The sequence below is a fragment of the Mya arenaria genome, chromosome 2 (genome assembly GCF_026914265.1).
Source record: "Mya arenaria isolate MELC-2E11 chromosome 2, ASM2691426v1".
Taxonomy (NCBI): domain Eukaryota; kingdom Metazoa; phylum Mollusca; class Bivalvia; order Myida; family Myidae; genus Mya; species Mya arenaria.
Genome location: NC_069123.1, coordinates 59,752,610 through 59,780,542, shown reverse-complemented (window position 1 = coordinate 59,780,542; position 27,933 = coordinate 59,752,610). Strand labels below are relative to the sequence as shown.

The 27,933-nt window shown below is 35.6% G+C and overlaps 2 protein-coding genes across 3 annotated transcripts; one reads left to right on the top strand and one right to left on the bottom strand.

Annotated features, from left to right (window-relative positions):
• Positions 1-37: 37 nt before the first annotated feature.
• Positions 38-7,686, bottom strand: LOC128207396 (dynein intermediate chain 3, ciliary-like). 2 transcript variants are annotated; one of them, XM_052910291.1, is made up of 13 exons: positions 7,599-7,686; positions 6,689-6,905; positions 5,936-6,097; positions 5,363-5,481; positions 4,882-5,024; positions 4,270-4,383; positions 3,814-4,076; positions 3,235-3,458; positions 2,788-2,923; positions 2,195-2,341; positions 1,784-1,888; positions 1,290-1,430; positions 38-569 (listed from the first exon to the last, which is right to left on the bottom strand). In XM_052910291.1, exons 2-13 carry the CDS (start codon positions 6,869-6,871, stop codon positions 528-530), a joined length of 1,779 nt encoding a protein of 592 aa, XP_052766251.1. In that variant the 5' UTR covers positions 6,872-6,905; positions 7,599-7,686; the 3' UTR covers positions 38-527. The 2 variants fall into 2 exon arrangements, with proteins under 2 accessions (XP_052766251.1, XP_052766243.1); XM_052910283.1 differs by having other exon boundaries at positions 7,593-7,659.
• Positions 7,683-27,933, top strand: LOC128207359 (AP-5 complex subunit zeta-1-like). Its single transcript, XM_052910239.1, has 19 exons — positions 7,683-7,770; positions 8,010-8,147; positions 8,685-8,871; positions 9,133-9,173; positions 9,487-9,584; positions 10,244-10,411; positions 10,652-10,917; positions 11,191-11,647; positions 13,781-13,818; positions 13,988-14,150; positions 14,359-14,537; positions 16,123-16,412; positions 16,777-16,863; positions 20,074-20,196; positions 20,497-20,629; positions 21,284-21,472; positions 22,174-22,325; positions 26,494-26,541; positions 26,816-27,933. Exons 1-19 carry the CDS (start codon positions 7,730-7,732, stop codon positions 26,886-26,888), a joined length of 2,871 nt encoding a protein of 956 aa, XP_052766199.1. The 5' UTR covers positions 7,683-7,729; the 3' UTR covers positions 26,889-27,933.

The following is a 27,933-nucleotide window of genomic DNA, read 5'->3' as shown; positions in this document are numbered from 1 at the left end:
TTGGGAAATTAATGACTTCAAGGCAAAAACAAACATATTTTCTTCTTTCCTTTTCTTGTATTTACTCTTGTAACATTTGTAAACGTAACATCAGATGTTAATATCACAAGTATAAAATAAATTATGAAAGATACAATTTTGGACATAAGTTTTGGTCATGTTAGAAAATACTCTGTGGATAATTCTCAACAGAACAGATCACTTTAGGAAGTCAATAATAAAATGCACATTAAAACTACTAATGTAACAAATAAATGTCAAAAATTTGGTGTTGTCTGGCCTTTCAAATACATGTAACACAATAATATAGTTGTTCTTCAAAGCATGATTAATCACAAAACAAAATAATCTGTATGAGTTGCTTGCACTTGGTAATGACTTCAAAGCATTTAAATCACACTTTAAAATGAAGAATGCTTGGCTGTTAAGTGTTTATGGATCCCCGCAAGCCGCATGGAGCAGTAGTGCCAGTGTATATTGGTATGTAACTAGTTCCTGTAATGTCATATGGCTCCCCTGTTCCTGCTTTATGCCTGCTCCTGCTCTTCATCTTCTGGGATTGGGGATTGCTGTTAAACACCAAATTAAGGTGAGAATGTGTTCTTTCCCAATGAAAATTAAGAACAGTTTATTTAATATTGGAGAATGATTATTTTCTGAAACTATAGGAAGTTGTACTAATCGTCACCTTAGTGCAATAACTCAATATCTGCTTCTATTTTTATATGCAGTTATTACATTATTGCACTAAAGTGACGTAATGATATCAGCATTAGCCTGTGCTAGTTTGATACACATTTTTTTAGATTCAACAGTTTCTATATGACAATACCAAAAATTTAGATTAAATGTTTCTGATTAAACATAGCAAGTTTTGAAACCTGTCTTTGGAATGACCTCTTTAACTTTCAACATTTGACTATTTCGTATATAGGTCTGAGGACTTATACTATATATGGAAATTTGGGAACTCCATGTAATCACTACAGATCATCTAACAGCTACAAGACACCAATGCTCTTATTTAAAAAAACATATGAAGTCATTTTTTAACTTTAGTCAATTTATTAAAATTGCCTTTGTCAACTTCAATGTGTTTTAACTAAAAAAACTGTATTTTCAATTAAGCTTGACATTGCAGAATTTTCAATTTATTATGTATACATATTATGAATAGTTGGACACTAAAATTAGAACATGACATAAGATGTTTAATGAATTCTGGCACGGACATGTCCTTTGTCAATCATGAAGGAAATTGGTGGATGGCATTAGATAAGGAAACTGACCTTTCCAGCATCAGCCTTGTCCATCTCTGCATCCTTCTTCTTCTCTATGTTCTTCTTCTCTTGGTTGATGATGGACCAGAACTCCGACTCAGCCTTTGTGTACAGGTCCTCCTCATCCAGGGCTGGCTCTTCTTCCTCCTCCTGACATACAACAACATCATTCAGGCTTTTGCATTTATGATTAAGATCATCAAACTTGAAAACACTTAACAGGCTTGGGAAAATGTATTCAAGCAGGGGTTTGTAACATCCAAATATAAAACAACTTTGCAAATTGTTTATATCCAATTCTTTTCATAGAAACAGAACTGGGGGGATTTACTGTGCAAAACATTTATTCGTTGAAACCATTTAATACACTTAACACTCACAATTACACTTAATGTTTTGAAACCATTTAATACACTTAACACTCACAATTACACTTAACTGTCAAAAAAGACACTATATTACATAAAAAAGAAATACTCTATTACTTGGATCATTATCCTTACCTTGTCTTTTCCACCATCTGCAGAGCTCTTCGCTCTCTCTTTCAGTTTCATTTCTCTGTGTCGGGTGTCCAAGATCTTTTCTCTTCTGGTTTCTCTCTCAAACATCTGCAACACGAAGGTTATCAGGTGTTATTCATTTTGAACAACTAACTGCTCTTAAATGATTAAACTTTCTCAAAATAATGTTAGTGTCAGACCACCATTCTAATAATAAAGTGATATATTGGGCTTAATATCAATAGTAATTACAATTACTATTTAATAAACTGTAGATACATAGTTAAATAAAAACTCAATTTTAGGGGGAAAAATATATCCTGGAAAGAGTTAGTTTTTGAGATATCTGACAAAATACATATCAATACAATTTAAAAACCTAGAATCTTTGCAGCAAACAATAGCACTACTCACTGCTGTGACCAGATTTTTCTCATTCCTCTGCATGGTGTAGAGACTGTCGGAGAGTTCTAGGAGTGTGGTTGTACCTGTGTGGGAGCCGCAGGCCACCAGGCGACCCTGGTCCTGTACACGCAGACTGTGCAGTGGCTCATCACATACCTGTACAACAAGGATACATGTGTAATATCATGCCATATATTATACTGACAGGAAAATGAAATTTTAATCACTTTGAATAGCGATGAATGTGAGATTCTATAATAAATTCATGAATACTAATATGAAGATTTACTGTAATAAAAACATGAAACATCGCTACATATGGAGTACATTTCAATGTTACTTATTTATAATGTAAAGTCAAAAATTATAAAACCAGTTAAATATATTTATTAAAAATATATAATGATAATTTTCACTGTTGAGTGTTGTCGTCATTTATGATATTAGTTTAAAAGACACATTAGTTTACAAAAACAACACTTAAAGGCTATTTAAATACTAAAAACAATTACAAAAGCAATATGCTTTAATGACAAGGATTATGTATTATAGCTGGATAGTATGTAGTTTAAAGTAATATTCAAATCAAAAATAATTTCTACCTGAAGACTGAGTGTAGGGTCATTCTGTTTGAAGATGATATCCCAAACGTCCAGTGTACCATCCATCTTGGTGATGAAGAACACCGAGGGTCGAATAGGACTCCAGCAGCCATCCGTAAGATAAGACTGGTACTGTCTATAACACGCAATTGTTCATCTTAAACATGTGTTTTCCTTCAGTACAATTTCTGTATTATTTCAATGTAGGATAAATATAGGCTTTCATAAATGTATGTGTATTAAATAAAATTATTATACATGTCGATGCAAGTGTATTCATGTACATCTTATGTCCTTTTCTACAGCAATCTTTTAATCAAAGTTGAATCAACATTTAATCATAGTAATGATTTAACATTAAAACATAAGTTATGAGTCAAACAATTGTCCAGTTAACCTGATACTATAAACACTAAACAGTTTTTACCACAATGGTACAACTCTTACTTGGTCCACATGATGGAAGATTCTCTAATGTCCTCACTCCAGATTCTAGCCTTCCAGTCTCCAACACTGAGGAAGTTCTTCGGGAAGAAGGGGTTTCTCTGGAGAGAGTACACAGGACCAAGGTGACCTGGGTACACAGCTACTATCTTCTCTGCGGGAGTTTTGGCCTTACGGTTGCAAGCTATCACTGTTCCTTGTTCAGAACCAACCATGAACTTTGTGGGCTAAAAAGGATTTTTTTCCAAGTATAATATCTTATTCAACAGACATGACATCAAGTTGTTTAATGTAGAAATGGTGCACTTAATGATCTGAAAAGGCATATCAAAAAAGCATTTTGCACTAGATTTAATCAGAGTCAATATTCCAATCTATATTCAATTGTACAGAAACATGTTTATTATTTATCCTATTATTGGATATTTTCATTCATACCCTAAATATCCTGACATTGTCACTACATTTAAAGCATAACCAACCACAAGAAAGCATAATAAAGGAAAACTTGATAAATTTCTGAGCTGTTTATATTTGGATTTTAACTATATAAAACACACAGATAATTTCATCAACACTCACCATTGTAGTTTCATATTCTAAGGACATAGCACCTTGAGCCTTGGACATGTCCTGTTTTTTTGTTGGGTCGAGTATGAGTTTTTCTGTGGGTTCTCCCATCTTCCTGATGTCCCACCACAGCACTTGACCATCTGAGGAGGAGGAGAAGCACTCGGTGCCAGTCTTTGACTGGATCCACATCACTTTGTAAGCTGGGTCTCTGTGGCTGTGCTCAATTGGTGACATTTCAACTGGCTGGGAACCTTTCCGTACATCCCAGTATGCTGCAACCAGAGAACATTGCACACAATTTAAAACAACATCAACACAAATCCCTGAAGTTCATTTTTTCTTAAAAAAGGATGACAACAAAATAGATATATGACAAACTTGATCAAACGAATAAAAGAAAACTGCATCATATTCAATCACTTATTATTAATGTAAGACAAAAATTTACTGGAAACCACAAATTACCAATCTGTCCATTGTAACATCCTCCCAACAGAACATGGGAGTCTTTAGGGTTATATTCAACACACACAAGTGGTGATACTGGCTTTAAGGTCATCTCAGGCTTATTTGGATTCTCTGAAAGAAGAACATCCAATGAATCAAGTGCAACATCTATCAATCAAATACATATATCCAAGATACACCGACTACCAGCATAAGCCATTTGGTGTATCACTTGCTGTATCACATGGAACTTACTTCTGAAAAGACAGACTCACTACAGGACAAGAATCCATACATGTGCAATTTGCATTGATAGAAGTTGCTTTTCAATCAGCCTTTCATAACTATAAATTATACATGCAAGAACAGCACCAAACTGACTAGCACATTTTGCTACATTTATTTGCAAGCAGAAGTTTTTCAAACCATGGTTTGTTTAAAACACAAATTGTTTTGATTTATTTAAAACACAAATGGTATAAAACTTACACTTTTTTAGAATTGAACATTAAATTATTGCTAGTATAGATATACATATTCTAATAACAACACCTCTGCTTAAAAATTCTGTTCTGCCAAGCACAAACACAAATTTAATTAACCATTGTTTACAGCAGTAATTGCACATACCAACATCCCAGATATATGAGTCCATGCTGGTGTCTGGAGAGGATCCCTGGAACTCAAGGTTACAGTAGGCAACAGCCAGCTTCCTTGGGCCATCAGGGAACCAGGAGATGTGGGTTGCTGTGCGCTTCATTTCATTTGGATCTCTGTTGGTAAAATAAAGGTAAATTAAATGTAGCCACATAAAATACTACTGTTAGAAAAAGATATTCTTTTCGTTTAATGCCTTAATATAATACATATTTCATGGTAATAATTTCGAAATAGCACAAGCCTGCATATGTTTTAGTGCTTGCTCAAATTCTGGACTTTATAAACCACATATTTTCATGTCAAGTCAATTTAAGTGCTCAAGATAGAATTTTAGCTTGTTTATCCAAAAGACTCATTACCCTAACTGTAAATTGGATAAATGACTGTAAGTTATTCATTAACTTACATCTATAATTGTTTCCACTTTTTGTTACTCTTTATTTTGACTTACCTAAATACATTAATGGTTTTTGCTGATGGTGACTCTTCTACTTCATCTAATAGTACGCTATCAAAATATTCTTCATAAATGTCTATTGCATTATTTTGTTTGATACAATGTTCCATCACCTGAAAAGAAAACAATCAATCAAAAATATAAAATAACCAAATAACTATCAAAATCAATGTTTTTAAGACATAATTGTACTGTCTGAGCTCTAATATCTAGAAGCATATAGTAATTAAGAGGAATAAGGAGAAAGGTAATAATATACACATTCAGCTATTTCCTCCTGTCTTACAATGATACATTTATAGGTGTTCTTTCAATATATTTTCTCCAAATAAATAATGTTTAACTTCAATACTGTTTTCAGTTGATTAACATATTTGTAGCTACTCCACCATCAAAACAACTTCAAATGATACTAAAATTATTTTCAGATACAAGACATATCAAAATGGAAAATGATTTAATTGAAGCAATTGATTGGTTTAATAATATCAATATATCAAAAGTAGCTATTAAGTGGTAAAATACATGTACCTTATAATGCGAAGAGTGTACTGATAGTTAACTCACAGTTCCGAGTTGCTGAATCGTGTTGACATACATCTCATCCTTTTCCACCTTCTTCCTGTACCTTGTCACCTGCTCCACCTCTTGTGGGTTCACATCCTTTGGCCAGCCGCCCTCGGTGTGGTTGATGCCACGAGATCCTGTCTCAAACCTCTCTGTGTTGACCTTTTATTGGAAAAAAATGTTATGATATGGATATTCAACAGAAAAAAGTAAACATATTTAAAGTCTTTAAGACAGCTCAGAACTTAAAACTTATATTTCATATATGGTATTATTTATAGCAATTTTGTTTATCTCAAAGTAAACATGGGACAAGTAACCTGACTTGTAAGATCAATATCTTTATTCTTTAACATTTGTTAATAAAATCATAAAAAATGTTATGTAAGAAATAAAAATATAAAGTTAGTCTTTAGTTTATCAAGCCATTAACATTTAAATTTGAAATAGTGTATGTGAGTAAGGACCAGCTCTAAGCTCAATCAATAGAGTGCCATATTAGTATTCCAGGGGTCATAGTTTTGAGCCCTACAACGGGGTTAACTTCACTGATGTTGGGAGTAAAAGCTGGTGACAGGAATGGCCACAAGGGTTAATGTGGAGAGGAGTGAACGGCGTAGGTAAGGATCGGTCACCTTGCTAGCCCCATAAATAGAGCACCCTGGTGGTGTTAAGGTTGTTGTGGGTTTGACCTGGAAACAAGGCTTTCTTATGATACCATGTTAATTCACTTGAACTATTCCTAAATTTTACCTCATGTTCTGACATTTCCTGGACACATTGTATGCCTGAGTCTACTGGATTTCTCTCAACAAAGTTTTCCGCAAGACTTGGATCAGGCACAATGTCTACATGCAACTCTGCAGAGCGGTCGGTAAAGTTGCATTGTCGACCAAACTCCGCCCTTTTCTTTGTGTACACGTAAACGATCTCCATTTTTGGTTTTGTTCTCTCACAACATCAGCAAATTCTGAAAAGATGAAATTTAAATACCTGTTTAATTTAAATTATGTGAAGATTGAGTTGAAGCATACATTTATCTTTTGCATTAAATACATTGCATGTTTTTTGTAACCAATTAAACCATTAAATGCAGCCATTATCAAAGCTTTACAAATGTTAAAAAGATTTTTGCTGTTTTCTAGTAAAATGGTGTCATGCATGTTCCTTTGCCACTCAACACTTTTCATAGAAAAATGATTGCCAAACCTTCTTTCACAAATTGCAAAAAAACATAGGATAGCCCCAGGCCATCTAAAGGAACTAAATCAAAACAGCCCAATTCTAAAATGCGTACCATGGGTACTTTCAAAAAAAGATACATTGAACCAGAAAAGCTGCTGTTGTTACTTTTCATCATCGCATAAAACATGGCAAAAGGGAATATTAATAAATCTTAAGAATGCAAATACATCCCTTAGATATCATACTTGCTTTATGATATATGCCAATGCAACGGTAAAGTGAGTAGTAAAATTCAACAAAATGTTTATGTCAACAAACTGTACAACTTTATACATTCACATAAATCAGCTTCGTGACTGTGGAAAAACATATCAATAGAACGGTAGATGATGAACGATGTTACTTAGTTTATAAAATAAACCAATGGAGCTAAACTCCGTATATCTGAGGAAATATAAGGAAAAAAACTTACCCGTACTTAATAAGTGTGGAGAACAAAACTGCTGCTAAGTGTTGCTAATAGATACAATCCACAGCGCATGCCCAGTCCGCTTAGCAGGTGCTCGTGAAGTATTTCTGTTGTAAAATTCACAAAATATTTACGGAAGTATGTCTCTGACATTAATAGATAAACTGCATTCGCAAGCAAGGTAAACTATTTTCCAGTAAATATGTGATGTCTTACACACAGTTCTATGTTAATTTTAAGTCTATTCATCTCTCTATGACTGACACTCAGATAAAACTTCTTTATCTTGTTAAGATAGTTTACGGTTACAGTCTACTATTATTATTTAGTAGATCATATGAGTGGTTTACAAGGAAACACTAGCCTTCAAGCCTTGGTCAAAATATGTGAAGGTACATACATTCTTATGTTGTATTTCAGAAAAGCAACTGATGAGGATGTGGTTAAAATATGCACAAGCCTTGTGTCAGTGTTCTGCTTACCAGAGAAGTCAGCAGAAACCATGGCTCTTTTGCGGCAACTTTTTTTCATCTTACAAGCAAAAGACAGCAACACAAGGTAGAAGTTGACAACCATTTTAGGCATAAGGGGTAAAAAACTAGTTCGCCAAATTTCAACGTTACTTCACGAACCTGGTCAAAAATGTTGTCTTATTGATGTCAGGTCAAGGTCTTTTCAAGAGGTGATGAGTGACAAAGAGGCTAAAAGTGCAAATGTGTAAGAGTCCCTTTGATAGTCTAAATCTTGTTTATTTAGTCTTCATGAAACTGGCCGGAATGGTTTGCTAAAATCTATATTGATTGGTTTGTTTGAAAATAAGTTGATAGTTAACTGTTAAGTCTTTATTGACAATCTACAGGTCACTTTTTCTAACCAATTTAATCCATCTTAGAGGCTTGATTTTGCATAAAAAGATATAGTACCTGATGTCACATGAGTGATAAGTGGACCTCCATAGCCCTCTTGTTGAAAATATCTATATTTGTGTTGACATATTATAGCCTAGAAAACAGAGGTTTCCAGTTACAAAACGACATAATTACTACAGATTTATGTTCTATTTTCTGTTAACCATAAACATCGTTCTTTTTCCAGTTTGCCTTCACCTTTGGTCATACAGATGATCCAGTCTGTGACCTCCAGGGATCAAGGCAAGCTTAAAGAGTGTGTGCTTTGTCAGAGGATTTTACAGGAGTTACTGCCCCTTGACCAGAAGTTTGACAATGACCTGGGAAAAATCAGGGATAAGATCCCAAGTCCCTGGCATCTACAGATGTTTAAGGTCTGGTTCGTCTTCTGTAGCTCAAAAGACATGTCACTCTTGTGTCCTTATACATGGACTCCTGTTTTTGTGTGTGTTTTTTAATGCTAACCGAGTCTTATTAATTGTACAGGTAGAACATGAAAAAAGAGATAAGTGGTTTAGATGAGACATAGATTAAAAAAAAAGATTCAAAGAAATGTATTCAAAATATAATAATTCAAAGTAGGTCTTAACATTGTTGTTGTATTCATGAGCATTTATCATTTATTTATGTTACAGGATACAGAGTGTATAGCTAAAGTCTACTCAAAGGCAATTAGGTATTGTAGTTGTGAGACACATTGTTTGAATGAGACAATGCTTGCTTTTTAGTATTAAAGGGGAGAGGAAATCTTATAATTCTGATAGATTTCTTGTCTGTCATACATGCACATAAAAAAATCACTTAAATGTTGTAACTAAGTATTTAAGGTGCTGTTAAAATTAAAAAAAATGAATATATTAAAATGTATTTTCATTTTTTTAAATAGCTCACATTTAGATGTACTGTAATTTAAAAGTATTTTTTATCAAGTATATAATAATCTATGAAACTATAAATGATGGAACAAAATTGTACATCTAATATTGCAGGTGGTTGAAGGCCCAGGACTTGGAGTTTGAGATTCAGAGACGTCTGTTTACATTCCTGGTGGGCATATCCTTACTGCACTCACCCCTCCTTACACAGGGTTAGTTAATAAAGTTTTTCTCTAAAAGAAAGTCACAGAATTGGTACAGCATTGGTATTGTGAGTGGTGTGGTTTAATGCAAATAACCTTGACCATAATTAAAACATTTTACAATACATGTATTCACATGAAAGTTAGTACACATAATAACAGTGACAATATACACATGTGTAGCAAGGCCCAAAACTCAAGGCTGTAGCCCTTGATCCTTTTAGAAATACATACAAGTATTGTCAGTGGCTTGGGGAGGAGGGGGTGGGGGCTCTTGTTAGCATATTCTGTTTGATTTCAGAACGATGGTTTAATATTTGGTCTGATTAAAAAATATAGTTTAATTGTAATGGAATTTATAGTCTTAACTTACTTCCGCTTTAAAGAAAAGTCTTGTACTTTATTTGAGATTTCGAATGCTTAAAGGCTGCTTAACACAAAAATACCTGACAACTTTTCTTAATGAAAAGTCTGGGCATGTGCTTAAGTTTTAAATCATATTCATGGTTAGTTTGGTTTTTCTTAAGTACCTTTCAATTATTATTGTGAAACACTAGCATTTATAAGATCTAATCACAAAATGTTCACATAAATGACTGTGAGGTTAAATATCACTTAATGTTTAATCAACATAAGGAAAATATTTAAATGTTTTGCCTCTTGTTCAGAAAAGGTACTCTCTGTGAATGATGTGCTAGGGGGCTGGTTGATGAATGCGGGGCTTTACCAGGCTCCCAATCCTTACTCCTCCAATCCATTCCGTCGCAACCAGAACAACCTTGTCACAGAGGTGGATGGATCAACCAGCAACAACTTCTTCACTGTACTCAGCATAGGTATGATGCTGTGATGTTTACACATATACATGTATTGTTTGATGATTTAAAATGCTTCATATTTCATTTAAGAAAAAGCCATTTCCTTTGAACCATTCAACTATTTTTTTAGACAACTTACATAAATCACTTTTAAAGACATACATGTACTTACACTTATGAATTAAACAAAAGCAGCAAATCAGTTTGGCAAGATCATACAGTAAAGGTCCATACAATGACTTCCCTGTCTTGCTTCAGGTCAGTATTACACGGATGACCAGCTTGTAAACATATACAGCTTTTCCATGCTATATCAGTGGATAGAGCACAGTTACCAGGCTTTACTTGACAATGACCTTGTATCCACTGACAATGACCCTGACATAGACTCAAGTGAGATGGATGATGAACTTCAGCAGTACAGGTCCCAGCCACAGCGCATCAGATCAGGATCAAGGTCAAGCTTGGTGTCAAGGTCAACAGCAGGTGGAACAGCATCACCAAGCTCTACATCTAGTTTAGAGGTGTGTCTTGATACATGTATTAATGTGATGTCTAAATTAAAACTTATGCCCTATTATATGACAAGCAGCGGGTAATCTACATATAAAAGGTTCAAGTATTTTGATAGTTCAGGATACATATAGCATACAAATTACAAAGACACATTAATCATGCCTAGAATATTAAAAACAACACTACATGAAGTACATGTACATGGAATAAATAGGATTAAGATGATAAAAGGATATGTTGTGTCCTCTGCATTTTAATCACACTGTTCTGGTAAATTGCAGAAGCAGGCTATATTTAGAACTTCATCAGCAGAAGTAAAACAATCGCCTAGATCAGTGACACCCTCTGACCTCCGAAAAGCATATTCCTTAGAACAAAAAGACACCCTCTCTGAATCACTGAGTTCAGTTGGATCCACAGGCTTTGCAGGTAGAGGATCAAGAGTGGCAACACCTGACTCCATTGAAGATGATGATGAACCCAGCAATTCTGACATTGTTACAAGAGATACCACTTTGAATGCCTCAGAGAAAAGGGAGATCACTCAACATGGACAGACAGGTTCCACACCATCTAAAGAGAGGGCCATGACTCCTGTTGAGCTGCTTAGTCCACATGATGTTGGCATTGACAAGGGAGAGGGTGAAGAGAAGAGGAATGTTGTAAAGAAGGCATTTGGGACATTGCTTGGGAGGACCATTGACTACTGCTTCAGAATCATTGACCAGTGTGATAGAAGTAAGTCTGTATCATTCTTAAATGGACACAACTGTTTGATATATTAGAGGGCCATTGAAAAATAAGAAGACATTCTTTATATTCCTTTAAAGAAACTGCAAGAAAACTAGACAAAATGCATTGACTTTTGAATGTTTTGATGATTCTTTACAATGAAATTATGCATAATAACAAAATTTACAAAGAGGTTGTATGTTTAAGTAATCAAATAAACATGCATATAATGCTACCAAACATTGTCACTGAACTATAAGTAAAACCTGAGAATAATAAACAAATCTGAAGTTTTCTGAGAACCAAACCTTTATTACAAAGTTAGTGATAGAAATAGAAGACATTGAAATATTGATGGAACATGATGTTGATGTACTTTTTATCAAAATCTCATAGCATTCTGTTCAAAGGTGCTATAAAATCACATAGAGGTGCTAGAAAAACACTATGTACAGGCTGTTACGTGAAGACCCACATCCCTAACCCAAGCATCAGACTAACAGGTTTATCATTATGAAATGCTGCATTTATGCCTATACAAATTATGTTGTGTCCTGGCTGAAAAGTTTTCATGCAGGGAAGAATTTTAATACTACTTTGCACATGTGCTCAGCACATAAAGAAGATGAGTCGCATGCAAGTACCACATCCCTGCTTTAAAGCTCAATGTCACACTTTCAGATTTATCATAATGAAATGTAGCATATACTGTGAAATCATTAATGTTCATGGGGTATTAATGTTCGTGGTTTTCGTGGATTGGGTGATCCACGAATTCAAGATCCCACGAAATAAAGACCCTTTATTCACTTTTTCAATTGCCATGTTATGCACATACTCTTGTTTATTCGTACCAGAGGCCGCAGTATACAGCGTAAATATCCGTCTCACTGTATATATTACTATAATTGTTTTGGTAATATATTATATCTGCCTTTAAAAATTATAAACCAAATCATTTAAATGTGTTTTTTTATGAACCAAATGACAGAAGCACGTGCCTAAACATGTGCTGTTCATGAAAATCTCCAGGTTGACAAGATGTGAGTGATGAGTGTCGGTTTTTTGATGTTTTTCTTTAATGAAATAATTAATCAAATACATTGGAGGTTATTGAGCACCCAACGTGACAATGTACAAAACATTGTGTTCATTTTACTTATTAAACAAAAAGGTGTGAATAAATATTGAAATAATTTGATATGAAATAAGACGATATTCAAAAGTGATTGAATTTGTAAACATCAGCTATCTTTTGTGATTGCTTACTCAAATATATGGACCTTCTTGGTGTTTTCACAGTTTGCAAAATTCTTAATTGATGTTCAATGGCTTCGCCTGTCCGTATTTATGATCAGGGTACATCTTCTTTTATGACCTTAATTTCCAATTAAATTGATAATTGACATGGGTATATGCACAAACTGGCATGTTGTACCACTTTAGTGAGTGTCATAAACCAAGTGACGTAGAGGATGGAAATCACGGGCCAGTGCGTGGAGATAATGCAGACGATCTAGGACGATCGCAGTGTCAATTTTTTATCAAAAATGAAAAACCACGAAATTGTTAATTTTCGGCAAACCACGAAATTTCATGCCAACGAATATAAATGATTTCACAATATGCCTATACAAAATTGCTTGTGTCTTGGCTGTAACGATTTCAGTACAGTGCGGAATTTAACTACTTTGCGCTAAGGCTTGGTCTAGTAGTTAATTTTGTCATGCACAGAGGGATTTTATAATAAATTGGCACATGTGTTTGGTACATTACATTAGGTATTTAAATATGAATTCCATTTGGTACATAAAGCTGATGCAGGGAGGGATTTAAAGTACCCTACTTCAAAGTTCACGGTAACTCTTAGAGCTTAATCATTATGGAATGCTGCATATATGCATATATACAGTATAGTTGGCCATGTCTGTACCAACCTGCATGGGGACTGGCATATGCTTATAGTTTATGTTAGCTCTAAATATAGGCATATAAGTTATTGCATAATCCATTGAACTGCTTTGCACTTACGGGGTATTTGTCCTTGACTGTGTCAGCTCTTGTAGACTTCTATGAACAATCATATTATTTGATACAATAAAGTGATTATTTTATAAAGTGAATGATCATTGCTTGCAGAGCCAAAAGTGCAGGAGGATGTTGAACTGCAAAATGCTGTGAGTGTTAAGCATTAGATTGTACTACATATAAGACCCACTATATATTTAGCATACAGTTTAAACATTGAAGTGGTACAAGTTATGTTAATAGTTGAAAATTACATTGACAAAAATTTGAAAAATATATAGCTAGATGTGCATGTGATGAAGTACATGCATATTCCAGTGTCGGTTGGAGACGGTCAAGTTGCTAGACCTTGTATGCAAGATAGACCCAGCCCAGATTCCTCGCACATTCCGCGAGCTCAAGAGGCTGGTTACCATGGTAACCTCAGATGACAACAACCCAAAGCTTCTCATTGTCATCCTTCGGTTTCTTCTTAATCATAGTAAGTCAGTGCCATTAGTTATCTTGGTTTACTGGGTATGTGTGCTATGGATAAAACAAGATGATAATCAATACCAAAATATTGGAAATATAACATAATTTCCAAAGCATACGTAAAACAGGCACAAAATTATGCAATATGGAAAGCCTCTTGAAACAGGTTTTGCCTGATTATTTTATGACATTAATTGATTATGCTTGGTGTATAGGTAAGGCAGTGGCATATGACCCCCAGCAGGAGTTACGTACTCTGTTCCACAGAGTGCTGTCCCGAAAGTTCACCTCGACAGCAATCGCATTCGACATCATCATGTTCACCCTTGACAACCTGGAGTCGCTCACACATGACTACAACATCATGGCTACATACTTCCCAAACTTGTTCAAGGTTTTAGAAAAAAAGAAATCTTTAGTTTGTCTGTATGCCTTCTACCGGTAATCATTTGTTTATGCAAAAGAGTACCGTAAATGACTGGGTATAAGACGATAGGGGGTATTAGACGCACGGAAAAAAATCTGTGAAAAATCCGAGGAAAAAACTTTTAATCTATGTTTTTGGTTAAAAGACGCATAGAAAAAATGTCAAAATCGTCCGGCATTTTCAGCCACCATGTTTGTTGACAGTGACAAAAAAATTTTTTTTCGTGAAAATGGCGATGGTTATCTTTAAAACCATACTGTCAAGAATGAAAAGTTATGTTAAGCAAAAAATATTTTGACAGTGCCCAACTTTGCTTTTTTATATGTAAGTTTGATTATTGTTTAATTCAATTTATTATTCAAAATAATATTGAATACCGTAATTCACAAGAGTTCGGACACCATAAATTAATTATTTTTTCGCTCTCCGAATACATAGAAAATTATCATTTTTACATTTTATTTACATGTTTGTTTAACCTGCCTTTTTTCTTCATGTTTGCTTTTTACCACTTATTAATTTATCCGTAGTAATCAATGGTCATAAACTTATTTATTACGCCTATAAGTGTCAATCCTTCATGAAGTTAATTAAAACACCATTTTATACATGCACTGAACTGAATAAACACATTCTATCGGCTTCAGATCAAAGAGTCACACTGTGTGACGTCACATAACTTACAGTTATGCCCACGAGGATCTCGTGGAGAGCATGGACATTGCTATGCAGGATTAATGTATAAGTGTACGATTATTGCTTCATATAGTCTATAAGTGTGGTACAAGTTTGAAAGCTTATTGGCAGATCGTTTTACAAACATGCCATGTCGATGTTTTCTTAATCCCTTGATTGCCCTTGTTATTTGTTTAATCCTCAAATAAATATATCACACTTCCTTTTCAACAGGCAATAAATCGTTTAGGATGGGTAGTAACTAATTAAATTGTCACAGTGATGTAAACGGTTAGGTAATTTAGCCAGGCAGTGTAAAGATAAAAATCAATAATCTTCGTCTGTGAAACTTGGTAACTATGAAAGTTATGATTGATGTCCTTTGGGTGTCCGAAAATTAAGTACGCAAAATAAATTATTTTGGGAAATAATTATGGGTGTCCAAATATTTAGAGTGTCCGAACTCTTAGGTGAATTACGGTAACTTTAATCGAAAAATATTTTTGTTGAAATTGTAAACGTCTTACGATATACCGTATCCCGATCTTCAACTGCCGTTTTAACCTGTATATACTCGATCAATATGACGCGAGTAACATCCCTTTCTACATAAATCTAAACAAACTCTCGGCTTGAAATTGACCTCAGAAAAAAAGTTCAAAAAATTGTTACTGGGTATTAAACGCAGGCATTTTTTTGCATCAAAATCTGAGGAAAAAAAGTGCGTCTAATACCCAGTCATTTACGGTAGATTATATTTCCTTTATGGAAATTGAGAACACATACTGTTCAGCTTAAAGTTTATTCTTAATTGTTGTTTACTTCATTAAGGAATTTTGTTTTACTTTACATAATTTCAAGATTTACCCTTTTGCAGATCCTTGCCTGGAACCCTCACACCTATGTTGGGGACTTCCTGGATACTGTGCCAGCAATGATGTCACTGGGCACATCGCTGGAAGTCTTCCACACCATTATAGATCTCCCTTGCATGACAGTGGCTCTGTACGTAGAGGAACGGTCTAAGTCTCTGGATCTCACCACTATGCCTTCTCCAAGTGAGGAAGAGCCTACTTCTGCCATAGAAGCCTTCAAGAATGCTCTGTTCAGACCAATGTTCAACTTCTTCACAAGGGCAGAAGGTGGCCATGGAGATACCATTAACAGGTATTCGATGTTGTATAACTGTCAAGGATATTTTATTTCATTAGAACGATTACTTTTGTTGCTTGATCACATCAGATACTATGTGAGTTATCCATACCAGTTAGCTTAGTTCGTAGAGAACCTGCTTGGAATTTTGGAAACAGGGACCTGGGTTAAAAAATCCATGTACTGGTTGCATACTTCTCTATGTCAGAAACTATAACCTGTAAGAAGACTAGTAACTGTAATTATTTCAGACTTGACAAGTTCCACAGTTCTATTGCTGACTAGATGGAACATCCGCTTGTGTTGGTGGACTTGCTGCATACTTCTCTATGTCAGAAACTAAAACCTGTATGAGACAAGAAAACTGCAATTATTTCAGACTTGACAAGTTCCACAGTTCTATTGCTGACTTAATGGAGCATTCACGTGTGCTGGTGTGCTACCAGGCAGCTCCCGTACTCCTCAGGTAAGAACATCAAGTATAATCACAAGTGTTGGAGTGTTACCAAGCCCTCTTGTATTCTCCCTCGCATCCACAAGTGTTGATGTGCTAATAGGTAGCATCTGATTGCCCTCAGGTGGGAACATCCAGTACATCAACAAGTGTTGGTGTGCTACTAGGCAGCTTCTGATTTCCCTCAGGTGGGAACATCCAGTACATCCACAAGTGTTGTTGTGCTACTAGGCAGCTTCTGATTTCCCTCAGGTGGGAGCATCCAGTACATCCACAAAAGTTGTTGTGCTATTAGGCAGCTTCTGATTTCCCACAGGTAGGAACATCCAGTACATCCACAAGTGTTGGTGTGCATCTAGGCAGCTTCTGATTTCCCTCAGGTGGGAACATCCAGTACATCCACAAGTGTTGTTGTGCTACTTGGCAGCTTCTGATTTCCCTCAGGTGGGAACATCCAGTACATCCACAAGTGTTGTTGTGCTACTAGGCAGCTTCTGATTTCCCTCAGGTGGGAATATCTAGTACATCCACAAGTGTTGGGGTGCTACTAGGCAGGTTCCAGTCTCCCTCAGGTGAGAATGTCATGTACAAACACTAGTGTTGGTGTGCTACCAGGCAGCTACCGATTTTTAGCTCGACTATTCGAAGAATAGGTGGGCTACACTACTCACCCCAGCGTCGGTTGCGTGTCAGCGTCCGGTTAAAGTTTTAGGGCAAGTTGGGATTTTTACATATAAGTCCAATACCTTTCATTCAATTGAGTTAATACTTCACACAGTTCTTCAGGGCCATCACATGATGAGGTTAGATAACTCCATATTATTCTTTACACAGATTATGGCCCCTGATTGACTATGAAACTCAGGTTAAAGTTTTAGGGCAGGTTGGGATATTTATAAATAACTTCAATACCCTTTGTTCCATTGACTTAATACTTCACACAGTTGTTCAGGACCATCACACAATGAGGTTACATAACTCCATATTATCCTTAATACAAGTTATGGCCCCTGATTGTCTTAGGTTAAAGTTTTAGGGCAGGTTAAAGTTTTAGGGCAAGTTGGAATTTTCCCTTAAAACTCCAATACCTTTCATTCAATTGAGTAAATACTTAACACAGTTGTTCAGGGCCATCACATGATGAGGTTAGATAACTCCATATTATTCTTTACACAGATTATGGCCCCTGATTGACTATGAAACTCAGGTTAAAGTTTTAGGGCAGGTTGGGATATTTATAAATAACTTCTACACCCTTTGTTCAATTGACTTAATACTTCACACAGTTGTTCAGGACCATCACACAATGAGGTTACATAACTCAATATTATCCTTAATACAAGTTATGGCCCCTGATTGACTTAGGTAAAAGTTTTAGGGTAGGTTGGGATTTTCACTTTAAACTCCAATACCATTCATTTAATTGACTTAATACTTCACACAGTTGTTCAGAGCCATCACATAATGAGGTTAGATAACTCCATATTATCCTTTGTACAAATTATGGCCCTTGATTGACTATTGGACTTCGGTTAAAGTTTTAGGGCAGATTGGTATATTTATTAATAACTTCTATACGCTTCTTTCAATTGACTTAATACTTCACACAATTGTTCAGGACCATCACCCAATGAGGTTACATAACTCCATATCCTTAATACAAGTTATGGCCCCTGATTGACTTAGGTTAAAGTTTTAGGCAAGTAAAAGTTAAGGGCAAGTTGGGATTTTAATAAAAAAAACTTCTATACCTTTCATTCAATGCACTTACTAAAATTAAAAATTATTTACAACCATCTTACAACAAAAACATAACTCCATTTTAACCCTAAATACAAATTATGTCCCTTGAATATTTTATTTTTTTTAAAAAAAAATTTTAAATTTCTTTTGACAGGCACATTTTTACATTCTTAACCATTTTTTTTTACCATGGGAAAACAAGGAGGGCTATACTATTTGGCCATTGAGTTTTTTTATTTTTTTTTTATTTTATTTTAATTTCTTTTGAAAGGCATATTTGTATATTCTTTACCACATTTTCATAATAGGAAATCAAGTTATTTGAATGACTTGCGTCATTTTTCGGGTGGTGGGAGGGCAGCATCAAAGTCACCTTATGTATTGAATAATTTTAGTTAGGTTTGACATAAATAGACCAAACTTGGTAATATTACATTGTTATTATATTTACTCCTAAGTCAAAGCGGCGAATTCGAGCACGCTGTCTTACGACGGCTCTTGTTGTTGGTGTGCTACTGGGCTGCTTCCATACTCCTCGGGTCAAAACACAAGTATTCAGTGGTTATGTTATATGTAGCTGGATTTTTCATTAAATAAGGTTATTGGATGGCAAAAAACTGGGCAGCCAGACATATGTATGAGCGGACAACCGGTTGTGTGTTAACAATTCTGCATTTCAATTTTTATGTCCATGTCATAAAGTCGATTGTTTGTATCCAATTGTTATGAACAACAGATTACTTTTCTACATCTTGTCTTGAACATTTGTGAATATGGGTCACCTTAGGTCAAAAACCAGGTTATTATGTCTTCTTCTTTTTTGCAGGGTAATTAAAAAAAATCATCAATTTTCATGACATTAGGTTATTTTACATATACATACACACACATACACACTGGCACACATACTTTCAGACACCATTGACCTGTCAACACCACAGTCAATGACTGTATTTTCCAGTCTCATTCACCAGAGGGTTGATAATAATAAATCTATTTTTGCATAATCACTCTGGTGTACAAGAATGGTATTTTCAAGATCTTAATACTTTGCTTCTTTGTTTATGCCAGAATTTTCAGATTACACTCAACTCTGGTGTTGGTATTTAGAGAATGACAACTTTTTTAAAAAAAGTGTGTCATCTGGGGTAAAAAACTGGGTCTCTGGGACTTGCGTAGCATCATCACTCTGGTGTACAAGAATATTGTATAAAATGTTCATTTTTCCTCACACAAATGGAATAGTTTATGTTGACCTTCATGAAATTTAATGAGGTTATTTATATGACCGATAATACTGCTAAGTATAAATATGGGTCTTTCTGGTCAAGAAACTATATTATTTATTTGCTTAAATCACTTATTGTTTCTATCAGGAACAAGAATATAAATGAGAAACTCAAGAAATGTATTGAAATGGTCTTATTTGTGAGAAGATTGCTACTTGACAGTTTAAAAAACATTTATTTTTGCTGTCAGGTGTTGGTTCAGTGTGATCCTGGAAAATGTTGAGAGTGACTTTGTGTCTGCCCTGCTGTCGGTGCTGATAGAGAGAACTGGGCTGATATACGGTATCCCTGAGTACAAACAGGACGTTCGTAGGTGAGCAATCCTGGTACTCGCTCAAGTTTGTAATGAATAAAAATTTATAGATGGAGACTCAATATATGAACATTTATATACATTGAATGATTTGTGATATTCTGTAGTTTGGGCTAAGTTTGGTCAAGTCTTTGAGTGTTATCTGTTGGAAATCCAAATAGATATGGAAGACAATATAATAAGTTGAACCTTTAAAGGACAATATAATCACCTTTTATAGATGAACAATCCATTTACCAGTATCTTTTTATCATGACTGATTTCATAAAACTTGTTCCTTTTTCCAAACACTTCCCTTAGGATAATAACAGAAAACTTGGTGCTGTTGTTGAAGAAGTTTCCAGAAACTGTAGTCAGACAGCGAGCCGAGATTGGGGACTTTCTCTCCAACACCAGCAACATTCTGGGCAGGGAAGCTTTTTTCAATCAGCTGGTGAGTGCTGTGTCAAATAAATATGTACTATAAACTCCTTAAAGCAATATAAGGACAACGTTTTGTTATAGGTATATCTTTAATAATGTCATAGGCACTGAAATACATTTTAATTAAATTTGTATGGATGGAGTTTTTGATTACATTTAGAAAGAGGATGAATACAGGAAAAAGAAAATTAACAGCGTAAGAGAGCATAACATTCAGGTACCCATCCAAATGAAATATTTTGACGGCATTGGCAAGGTACATGTCATTTTGACAAATCCAGTAAATCAATGTTTGCTTCCACCATATACATGTAAAAAAGTATTGTTCTTTATATATTTAGCTTGATAAAAAAACATTTTTTTAGGGAAATTGTTCAATATATATGTATATATAGATATATATATTCTGAATGTCCCAATGAGTTCACTGTATAAGCAAAGTTTCCTGTGAATTATTTACCTAGTTACATGCACATGAAGGTCTTATCGTAACAAATGGGGTTTTATTGGTATATGGTCTTGATTTCTAATGGAAATTTAGCTAATGCCTTTGTGATATTTTAGCATGGCATTCAAGCTGTGGGGGGAATTCATGATGCATTTCTGGGTATAAAAATGCTGTAAAAAGTCAAAGAGGTGTTATAAACTGTTATTGTAATTGCAGGTTTGGGCAGTTGGTGAGTTCCTGTCCACAGCATACAGCCCTGACTGCAGTGCAGAGGTCGTAGGTCAGATGTATGAGACCCTGGAGTTGCTTACATACGAGGTAATTGGGGTCACAGGGTCAACCCCTGCCGCAAGTGCTCCCTACAGTGTACAGGTTGTCTCCTACCTCATGTCTACCCTTGCTAAGGTATGTATGTCACTTTTATTTATTTATTTATTTAAACTTATTTAGTTTACAGTGATTGTGAAACAAGTTACAACATTTGATTATATTAATCACTCTCGTTCAAGCACTATGTTTCTTGACAGTGTGGTCTTGTGTTGTGGGGGAGACAGTAGTACCCGTAGGAAACCCAATTGTTAGAATTTGTGATCACAAACCAAACTCACATGCGCCATGGGTGGGAATCAAACTTGGGTCTCCTAGGTGAGAAGCGAGTGCACTAACCACAGAGCAAACTGGGCAACCTGACCTATGTCTCTTTTAATCATCAATAATACATTCTAACTCAAAAATGTACATACCACATGAAATGTGCAAGCTGCGGTTTCATGTGTTTTTCATAAGGAAATATTAATGCACATTAATTTAAATTTTTCATATAAAATTTGAACAAGATAACATAAAAATGTTTCTTTAATTGAATGTAATATGCTTTAACCTATTTTTTAAGACACAGGTTTATTGCATTGGTCTCTATAGCAGTTAAATATTGCTTTAAATGGTATTTTAGAAGTGCTGAATATATCATGTATACAAATTAAATTTAATACGGGGGTAACACATCCATCCAAGCACATATTTCATTAAGGCAGAAATGAAGGATATATATGTCTTTTGCATGATATATTATACATGACCTTTATAACCTTTACCACCCAATTTAGCTTGCAAGTCGCTGTCAGGACCTTATTCCTCGCGCCATCCTGTGCCTTACCAAGGTTGCTAGGCAACACCGCAGTGATGTCGTGGCAACAGAAGACCAGGAAATACTCTTCACAAAGGCTCAGGAACTCATCAATCTACTTAAAATGCCAAAGTAAGCTGCTTTTAAGAAGAAAGAGCAATTTGTTTTGTAAACATAGTAGACATGTTTTTTTTAGCTCACCTGTCACATAGTGACAAGGTGAGCTTTTGTGATCACAATTTGTCCGGCGTCCGTCCGGCGTCCGTCCGGCCGGCGTCCGTCCGGCGTCCGTCCGTCTGTAAACTTTTACTTTAAACGACATCTCCTCATAAACCGCTTAGCCAATTTCATCCAAACTTTACAGGCATGTTCCTTGGATGGTCCCCTTTGAAAATTGTTCAAAGAATTGAATTCCATGCAGAACTCTGGTTGCCATGGCAACGGAAAGGAAAAACTTTAAAAATCTTCTTCTCCCAAACCACAAGGCTTAGGCCGTTGATACATGGTAGGTAGGATCACCAAATGGTCCTCTACCAAGATTGTTCAAATTATGGCCCTTGGGTCAAAATTGGCCCCGCCCCGGGGGGTCATGGTTTTTCTCTATATGTTTATAGTGAAAACTTAAAAAATCTTCTCCTCTGAACTTACTTGGCCTAGAGCTTAGATATTTGTCATGATTTATCGTCTAGTCGACCTCTACAAAGTTTGTTCAAATTGTGGCCCTGGGGTCAAAATTGGCCCCGCCCCGGGGGGTCATGGGTATGCTCTATATGTTTATAGTTAAAACTTCAATAATCTTCTCCTCTGAACTTACTTGGACTAGAGCTTAGATATTTGGCATGATTCATCGTCTAGTGAACCTTTCAAAGATTGTTAAAATTACGGCCTTGGGGTCAAAATTGACCCCGCCCTGGGGGGTCATAGGTATACTTGATATGTTTATAGTTAAAACTTCAAAAATCTTCTCCTCTTATCTTACTTGGACTAGACCTTAGATATTTGGCATGATTCATCGTCTAGTGGACCTCTACAAAGATTTTTCAAATTATGGCCCTGGGGTCAAAATTGGCCCAGCCCCTGGGTGGTCATGGGTTTTCTCTATATGTTTATAGTAAAAAAAATCAAAAATCTCCTCTGAACTTACATTGCTTAGAGCTTAGATATTTGGCATGATTCATCGTCTAGTGGACCTCTACAAAGATTGTTCAAATTATGGCCTTGGGGTCAAAATTGGCCCCGCCCCGGGGGGTTAGGGTATTCTCTATATGTTTATAGTTAAAACTTCAAAAATCTTCTCCTCTGAACTTACGTGGACTGGAGCTTAGATATTTGGCATGATTCATCGTCTAGTGGACCTCTACAAAGATTGTTCAAATTATGGCCTTGGGGTCAAAATTGGCCCCGCCCCCTTGGGGGGTCATGGGTTTTCTCTATATGTTTATAGTGAAAACTTCAAAAATCATCTCCTCTGAACTTACATGGCTTAGAGCTTAGATATTTGGCATGATTCATCGTCTAGTGGACTTCTACAAAGATTGTTCAAATTATGGCCCTGGGGTCAAAATTGGCCGCACCCCGGGGCTGATGGGTTTTCTCTATATGTGTTATAATGAAAACTTAAAAAATCTTCTCCGAACTCACAAAGACAAGTAACGTCTTAATTTAAACTTGATAACATATTTAGTACACATACCAATTTTCAATATGGGCCACATACAACAATTAATAACAAATATATATATATATATATAGATACACAAGTAAAATCAAGTAGTGACAAGAGCTTAGATATTTGGCATGATATATCATCTAGTTGACTTGTACCAATATTTTTCAATCTTTGGCCCTGGGGTCAAAAAATGGCCCCACCAGGGCAGTCATGGGTTTCCTTATTAGCTCACCTGTCACATAGTGACAAGGTGAGCTTTTGTGATCACAATTTGTCCGGCGTCCATCCGTCGTCCGTCCGTCCGTCCGTAAACTTTTACTTTAAACGACATCTCCTCATAAACCGCTTAGCCAATTTCATCCAAACTTCACAGGAATGTTCCTTGGGTGGTCCCCTTTGGAAATTGTTCAAAGAATTGAATTCCATGCAGAACTCTGGTTGCCATGGCAACGGAAAGGAAAAACTTTAAAAATCTTCTTCTCCAAAATCACAAGGCCTAGAGCCTGAATATATGGTATATAGCATCATCTAGTGGTCCTCTACCAAAATTGTTAAAACTATCCCCCTGGGTCAAAAATGGCCCCGCCCCAGGGGTCACTTGTTTTACATAGACTTATATAGGGAAAAATTTAAAAATCTTCTTCTCAAAAACCACAAGGCCTAGAACCTTGAAAATTGGTATGTGTCATCATGTTCAAATTATTCTCCTGGGGTCAAAAATGGCCCCACCCCAGGGGTCACTAGTTTTATTACATAGTGTTATAATTATAGTAAATCTTTAAAAATCTTCTTCTCCGAAACTGTAAGGCCCAGGGCTTAGATATTTGGTATACAGCATTATCTAGTGGACTTCTACCAGATTTGTTCAAATTATTGCCACAGGGTCAAAATTGACCCCGCCTAGGGGGTCCTTGTTTTTACGTAGTGTTATATAGTAAATCTTTAAAAATATTCTTCTCCAGAACCGTAAGGCCAGGAGCTTAGATATTTGGTATACAACATCATCTTGTGGACCTCTATCAAAGTTGTTCAAATTATTGCCACAGGGTCAAAATTGGCCCCGCCCTGAAAGTTATTTGTTTTTATATAGTCTTATATAATAAAACTTTAAAAATCCTCTTCTCCAAAATATAAGACCTAGAGCTTTCATATTTGGTATATAGTGTTACCTAGTGGACCTACACCAAAGGTATTCAAATTATTGTCCCGGGGTCAAATTGGCCTTGCTCAGGGGTCATTTGTTTTTACATTGTCTTGTCACTTAAACATCTTTTCCTCTGAAAGTAAAGGTCAGAATGACTCCATACTTGATATGTAGCATCCTTACATGGTCCTCTCTCAACTTTGTTCAAATGGGTTTTTTGGCTCCTTTTAGGGGTCACCAGAGCAAAAAATAGAAAAACCTTTAAACAACTTGATCTTATTAACTGCTTGATGGATCTTCAAGTCTGAAGCATCCTAGCATGGGCCTCTGTCAGGTCTTTTCAAATAATTTTGTTTGGCCCCTTTTAAGGGCCACCAGAGCTAAAATTAGTAAAAAAAACAACATTTTCTTCGCATGAACCCCTTGATAGATCTTCAGCAAATTTGGTTTGAAGTGTCCTTGCATGGACCTCTCTTAAATTTGTTCACATAATTTTGTTTGGCCCGGTTGCCATGGCAACCTAAAGGAAAATGTCAACAATTGGTTATAATCATCTTCTTCTCCTAAACCGCTTTGACAATTTTGATGAAACTTCATAGGAATGATCCTTGGTTGGTGCTTTTTCAAAATTGTTCAAAGAAATTAATTCCATGTAGAACTCTGGTTGACATGGCAACCTAAAGGAAAAGTGTCAACAATTGGTTACAATCATCTTCTTCTCCTAAACCCCTTGGACAATTTTGATGAAACTTCATAGGATTGATCCTTGGTTGGTGCTTTTTCAAAATTGTTCAAAAAAAATAATTCCATGCAGAACTCTGGTTGCCATGACAAGCTGAAGGAAAATATAGGCTGTCGTGTCCGTGCTGTGACTTTCTCTTATATGGACAGATTTTAAAATGACTTGCCATATGTTTTCGACATACCAAGACAACGTGTCGTGTGCAAGACCCATGTCCCTACCTCTAAGGTGAAAGATACACTAAGTGTTTATTCACAATGGAATGCTGAATATGAGGGCATAAAGAGTGTTGGCTGTCATTTAGTATGATTGTTGTTTTTTTCTATGCTCAGAGGCAATATAATATAACTTGCAATATGTATTTGACACATAAAGGCAAGATCAACTTTTTATGTACTTGTTCATAGATCAATGTCACATTGGGGGGCATTTTTCACATACTTTGACAGCTCGTGTTCAATATTCTTTGAGAAACAAGCTATGTTAAACTCTTTTACTCAGGTGAGCGATTTAGGGCCATCATGGCCCTCTTGTTTATAGAATAACAGTAATTTTATTTATTTTGTGTTGGTCTGAAATGGCTCATTGACTTAAATATACATTCATAGTTTTCTTCTGACAAGTTTATTCTTTAACAAGTTTGTCAAATTTAGTTGAACTAAAATATATATAAGTAAATTGAACCTCCACCTTTTATGTATTGAGTGATTTTGACAACTTGACAAAGCTGTTTATTTTCTTCCAGCTTTGCATCAGTTATTTTGAATCCACCCCCAACATTGGAAACGGACAGGTATACATGAATTCTTTATAATAGATTGAGAGCCTTGAGGAAATGAAATATCAGAAGTGTAATACACACAATACCTTCAGAAACACTCTTACACGGGTTAAAAAACCATTCAAATACTTCTTTAACAAGTAAATTGATAGGTTATGTTAAAGATTTATTCTTCACGTACATGTGATTTGGTAGGTTCATGTATATGTGCATGTATGCATATGACTTGTATGAGTTATGAATGATGTAAAATTGTCACTATCATTTCTGTCTTTCATATTTTCAGAGTACACGAGGACAACTCTTCCCTTGCCACACTGCTGAGGTTCACCCATAGGCTTGTGGCTCCTACAGTCTAGAACAACCCTGTCCTACATTCCTGGTTCCTGTATTCCAGGGCACACAAGGACACATAGTATAGACCAGTCACATTATTCATATCAACATGTCTCCCATAGCTTAGAAACAACCTTTTTCATACTGACATGGCTCCAACTGTCTACATAACCCCCTTCTTAATTCTGACATGGCTCCAACTGTCTACATAACCCCCTTCTTAATTCTGACATGGCTCCAACTGTCTACATAACCCCCTTCTTAATTCTGACATGGCTCCAACTGTCTACATAACCCCTTTCTTAATTCTGACATGGCCCCCACAGTCTAGATAACCCCCTCTTTTATTCTGACATGGATCCCACAGTCTAGATAACCCCCTCTTTATTTTGACATGGCCCCCACAATCTAGATAACCCCCTCTGTATTCTGACATGGCTCCCACAGTCTAAATAACCCCCTCTTTATTCTGACATGGCTCCCACAATCTAGATAACCCCTTCTTCATTTCGACATGGCTCCCAAAGTCTAGATAATCTCCTTCTTTTTTTCTGACATGGCTCCCATAGTCTAGAAACACAATCTTCTTCATTCTGAAGTGGTTCCAAATCTAGAATCCCCCATTCTTTATACTGAAATGGCTCCCAGTCCGTTTTTATACAGAAATGGCTCCCAGTCTAGATAACCATCTTCTTTATACAGACATGTCATTGTTGAACTACAGGGACAACATTTAACATATTCCTATTAAGTATCAATTGTTATTGTACCGCTCATCTTTACATGAATCTGTGCCAATATGTTAAATAATTACATCATTTCAAGCTAAGCATTTTTTCCGCTTAAAATTGAATATTGAAAGTTGTCTCATTGCATTCATACTGAATTAGAGTTAAGGCTTTTAAAACATATAAATGATAAGTGTTGCATATTGTTTACACCATGAAATTTTGAAGTTAAGACACATTTACTGAGAAAGATGTGTATTAATTACATGTATGTATGTATGTATGTATGTATGTATATATTGTGATAAAATATATAAGTGCAATAATGTTAAATAATAAA

What these genes read in the sequence shown, in the direction of transcription:
- LOC128207396 (XM_052910291.1), bottom strand. Translation starts at nt 6,871, where the DNA reads ATGGAGATCGTTTACGTGTACACAAAGAAAAGGGCGGAGTTTGGTCGA. An exon ending in AGGAAATGTCAGAACATGAG is followed by an intron (nt 6,098 to 6,688) that starts GTAAAATTTAGG and finishes TTCCAATAAAAG; the next exon opens with GTCAACACAGAGAGGTTTGA. An exon ending in ACCCTACACTCAGTCTTCAG is followed by an intron (nt 2,342 to 2,787) that starts GTAGAAATTATT and finishes CTTGTTGTACAG; the next exon opens with GTATGTGATGAGCCACTGCA.
- LOC128207359 (XM_052910239.1), top strand. Translation starts at nt 7,730, where the DNA reads ATGTCTCTGACATTAATAGATAAACTGCATTCGCAAGCAAG. An exon ending in TCGGTTTCTTCTTAATCATA is followed by an intron (nt 14,151 to 14,358) that starts GTAAGTCAGTGC and finishes CTTGGTGTATAG; the next exon opens with GTAAGGCAGTGGCATATGAC. An exon ending in TCATGTCTACCCTTGCTAAG is followed by an intron (nt 21,473 to 22,173) that starts GTATGTATGTCA and finishes CACCCAATTTAG; the next exon opens with CTTGCAAGTCGCTGTCAGGA.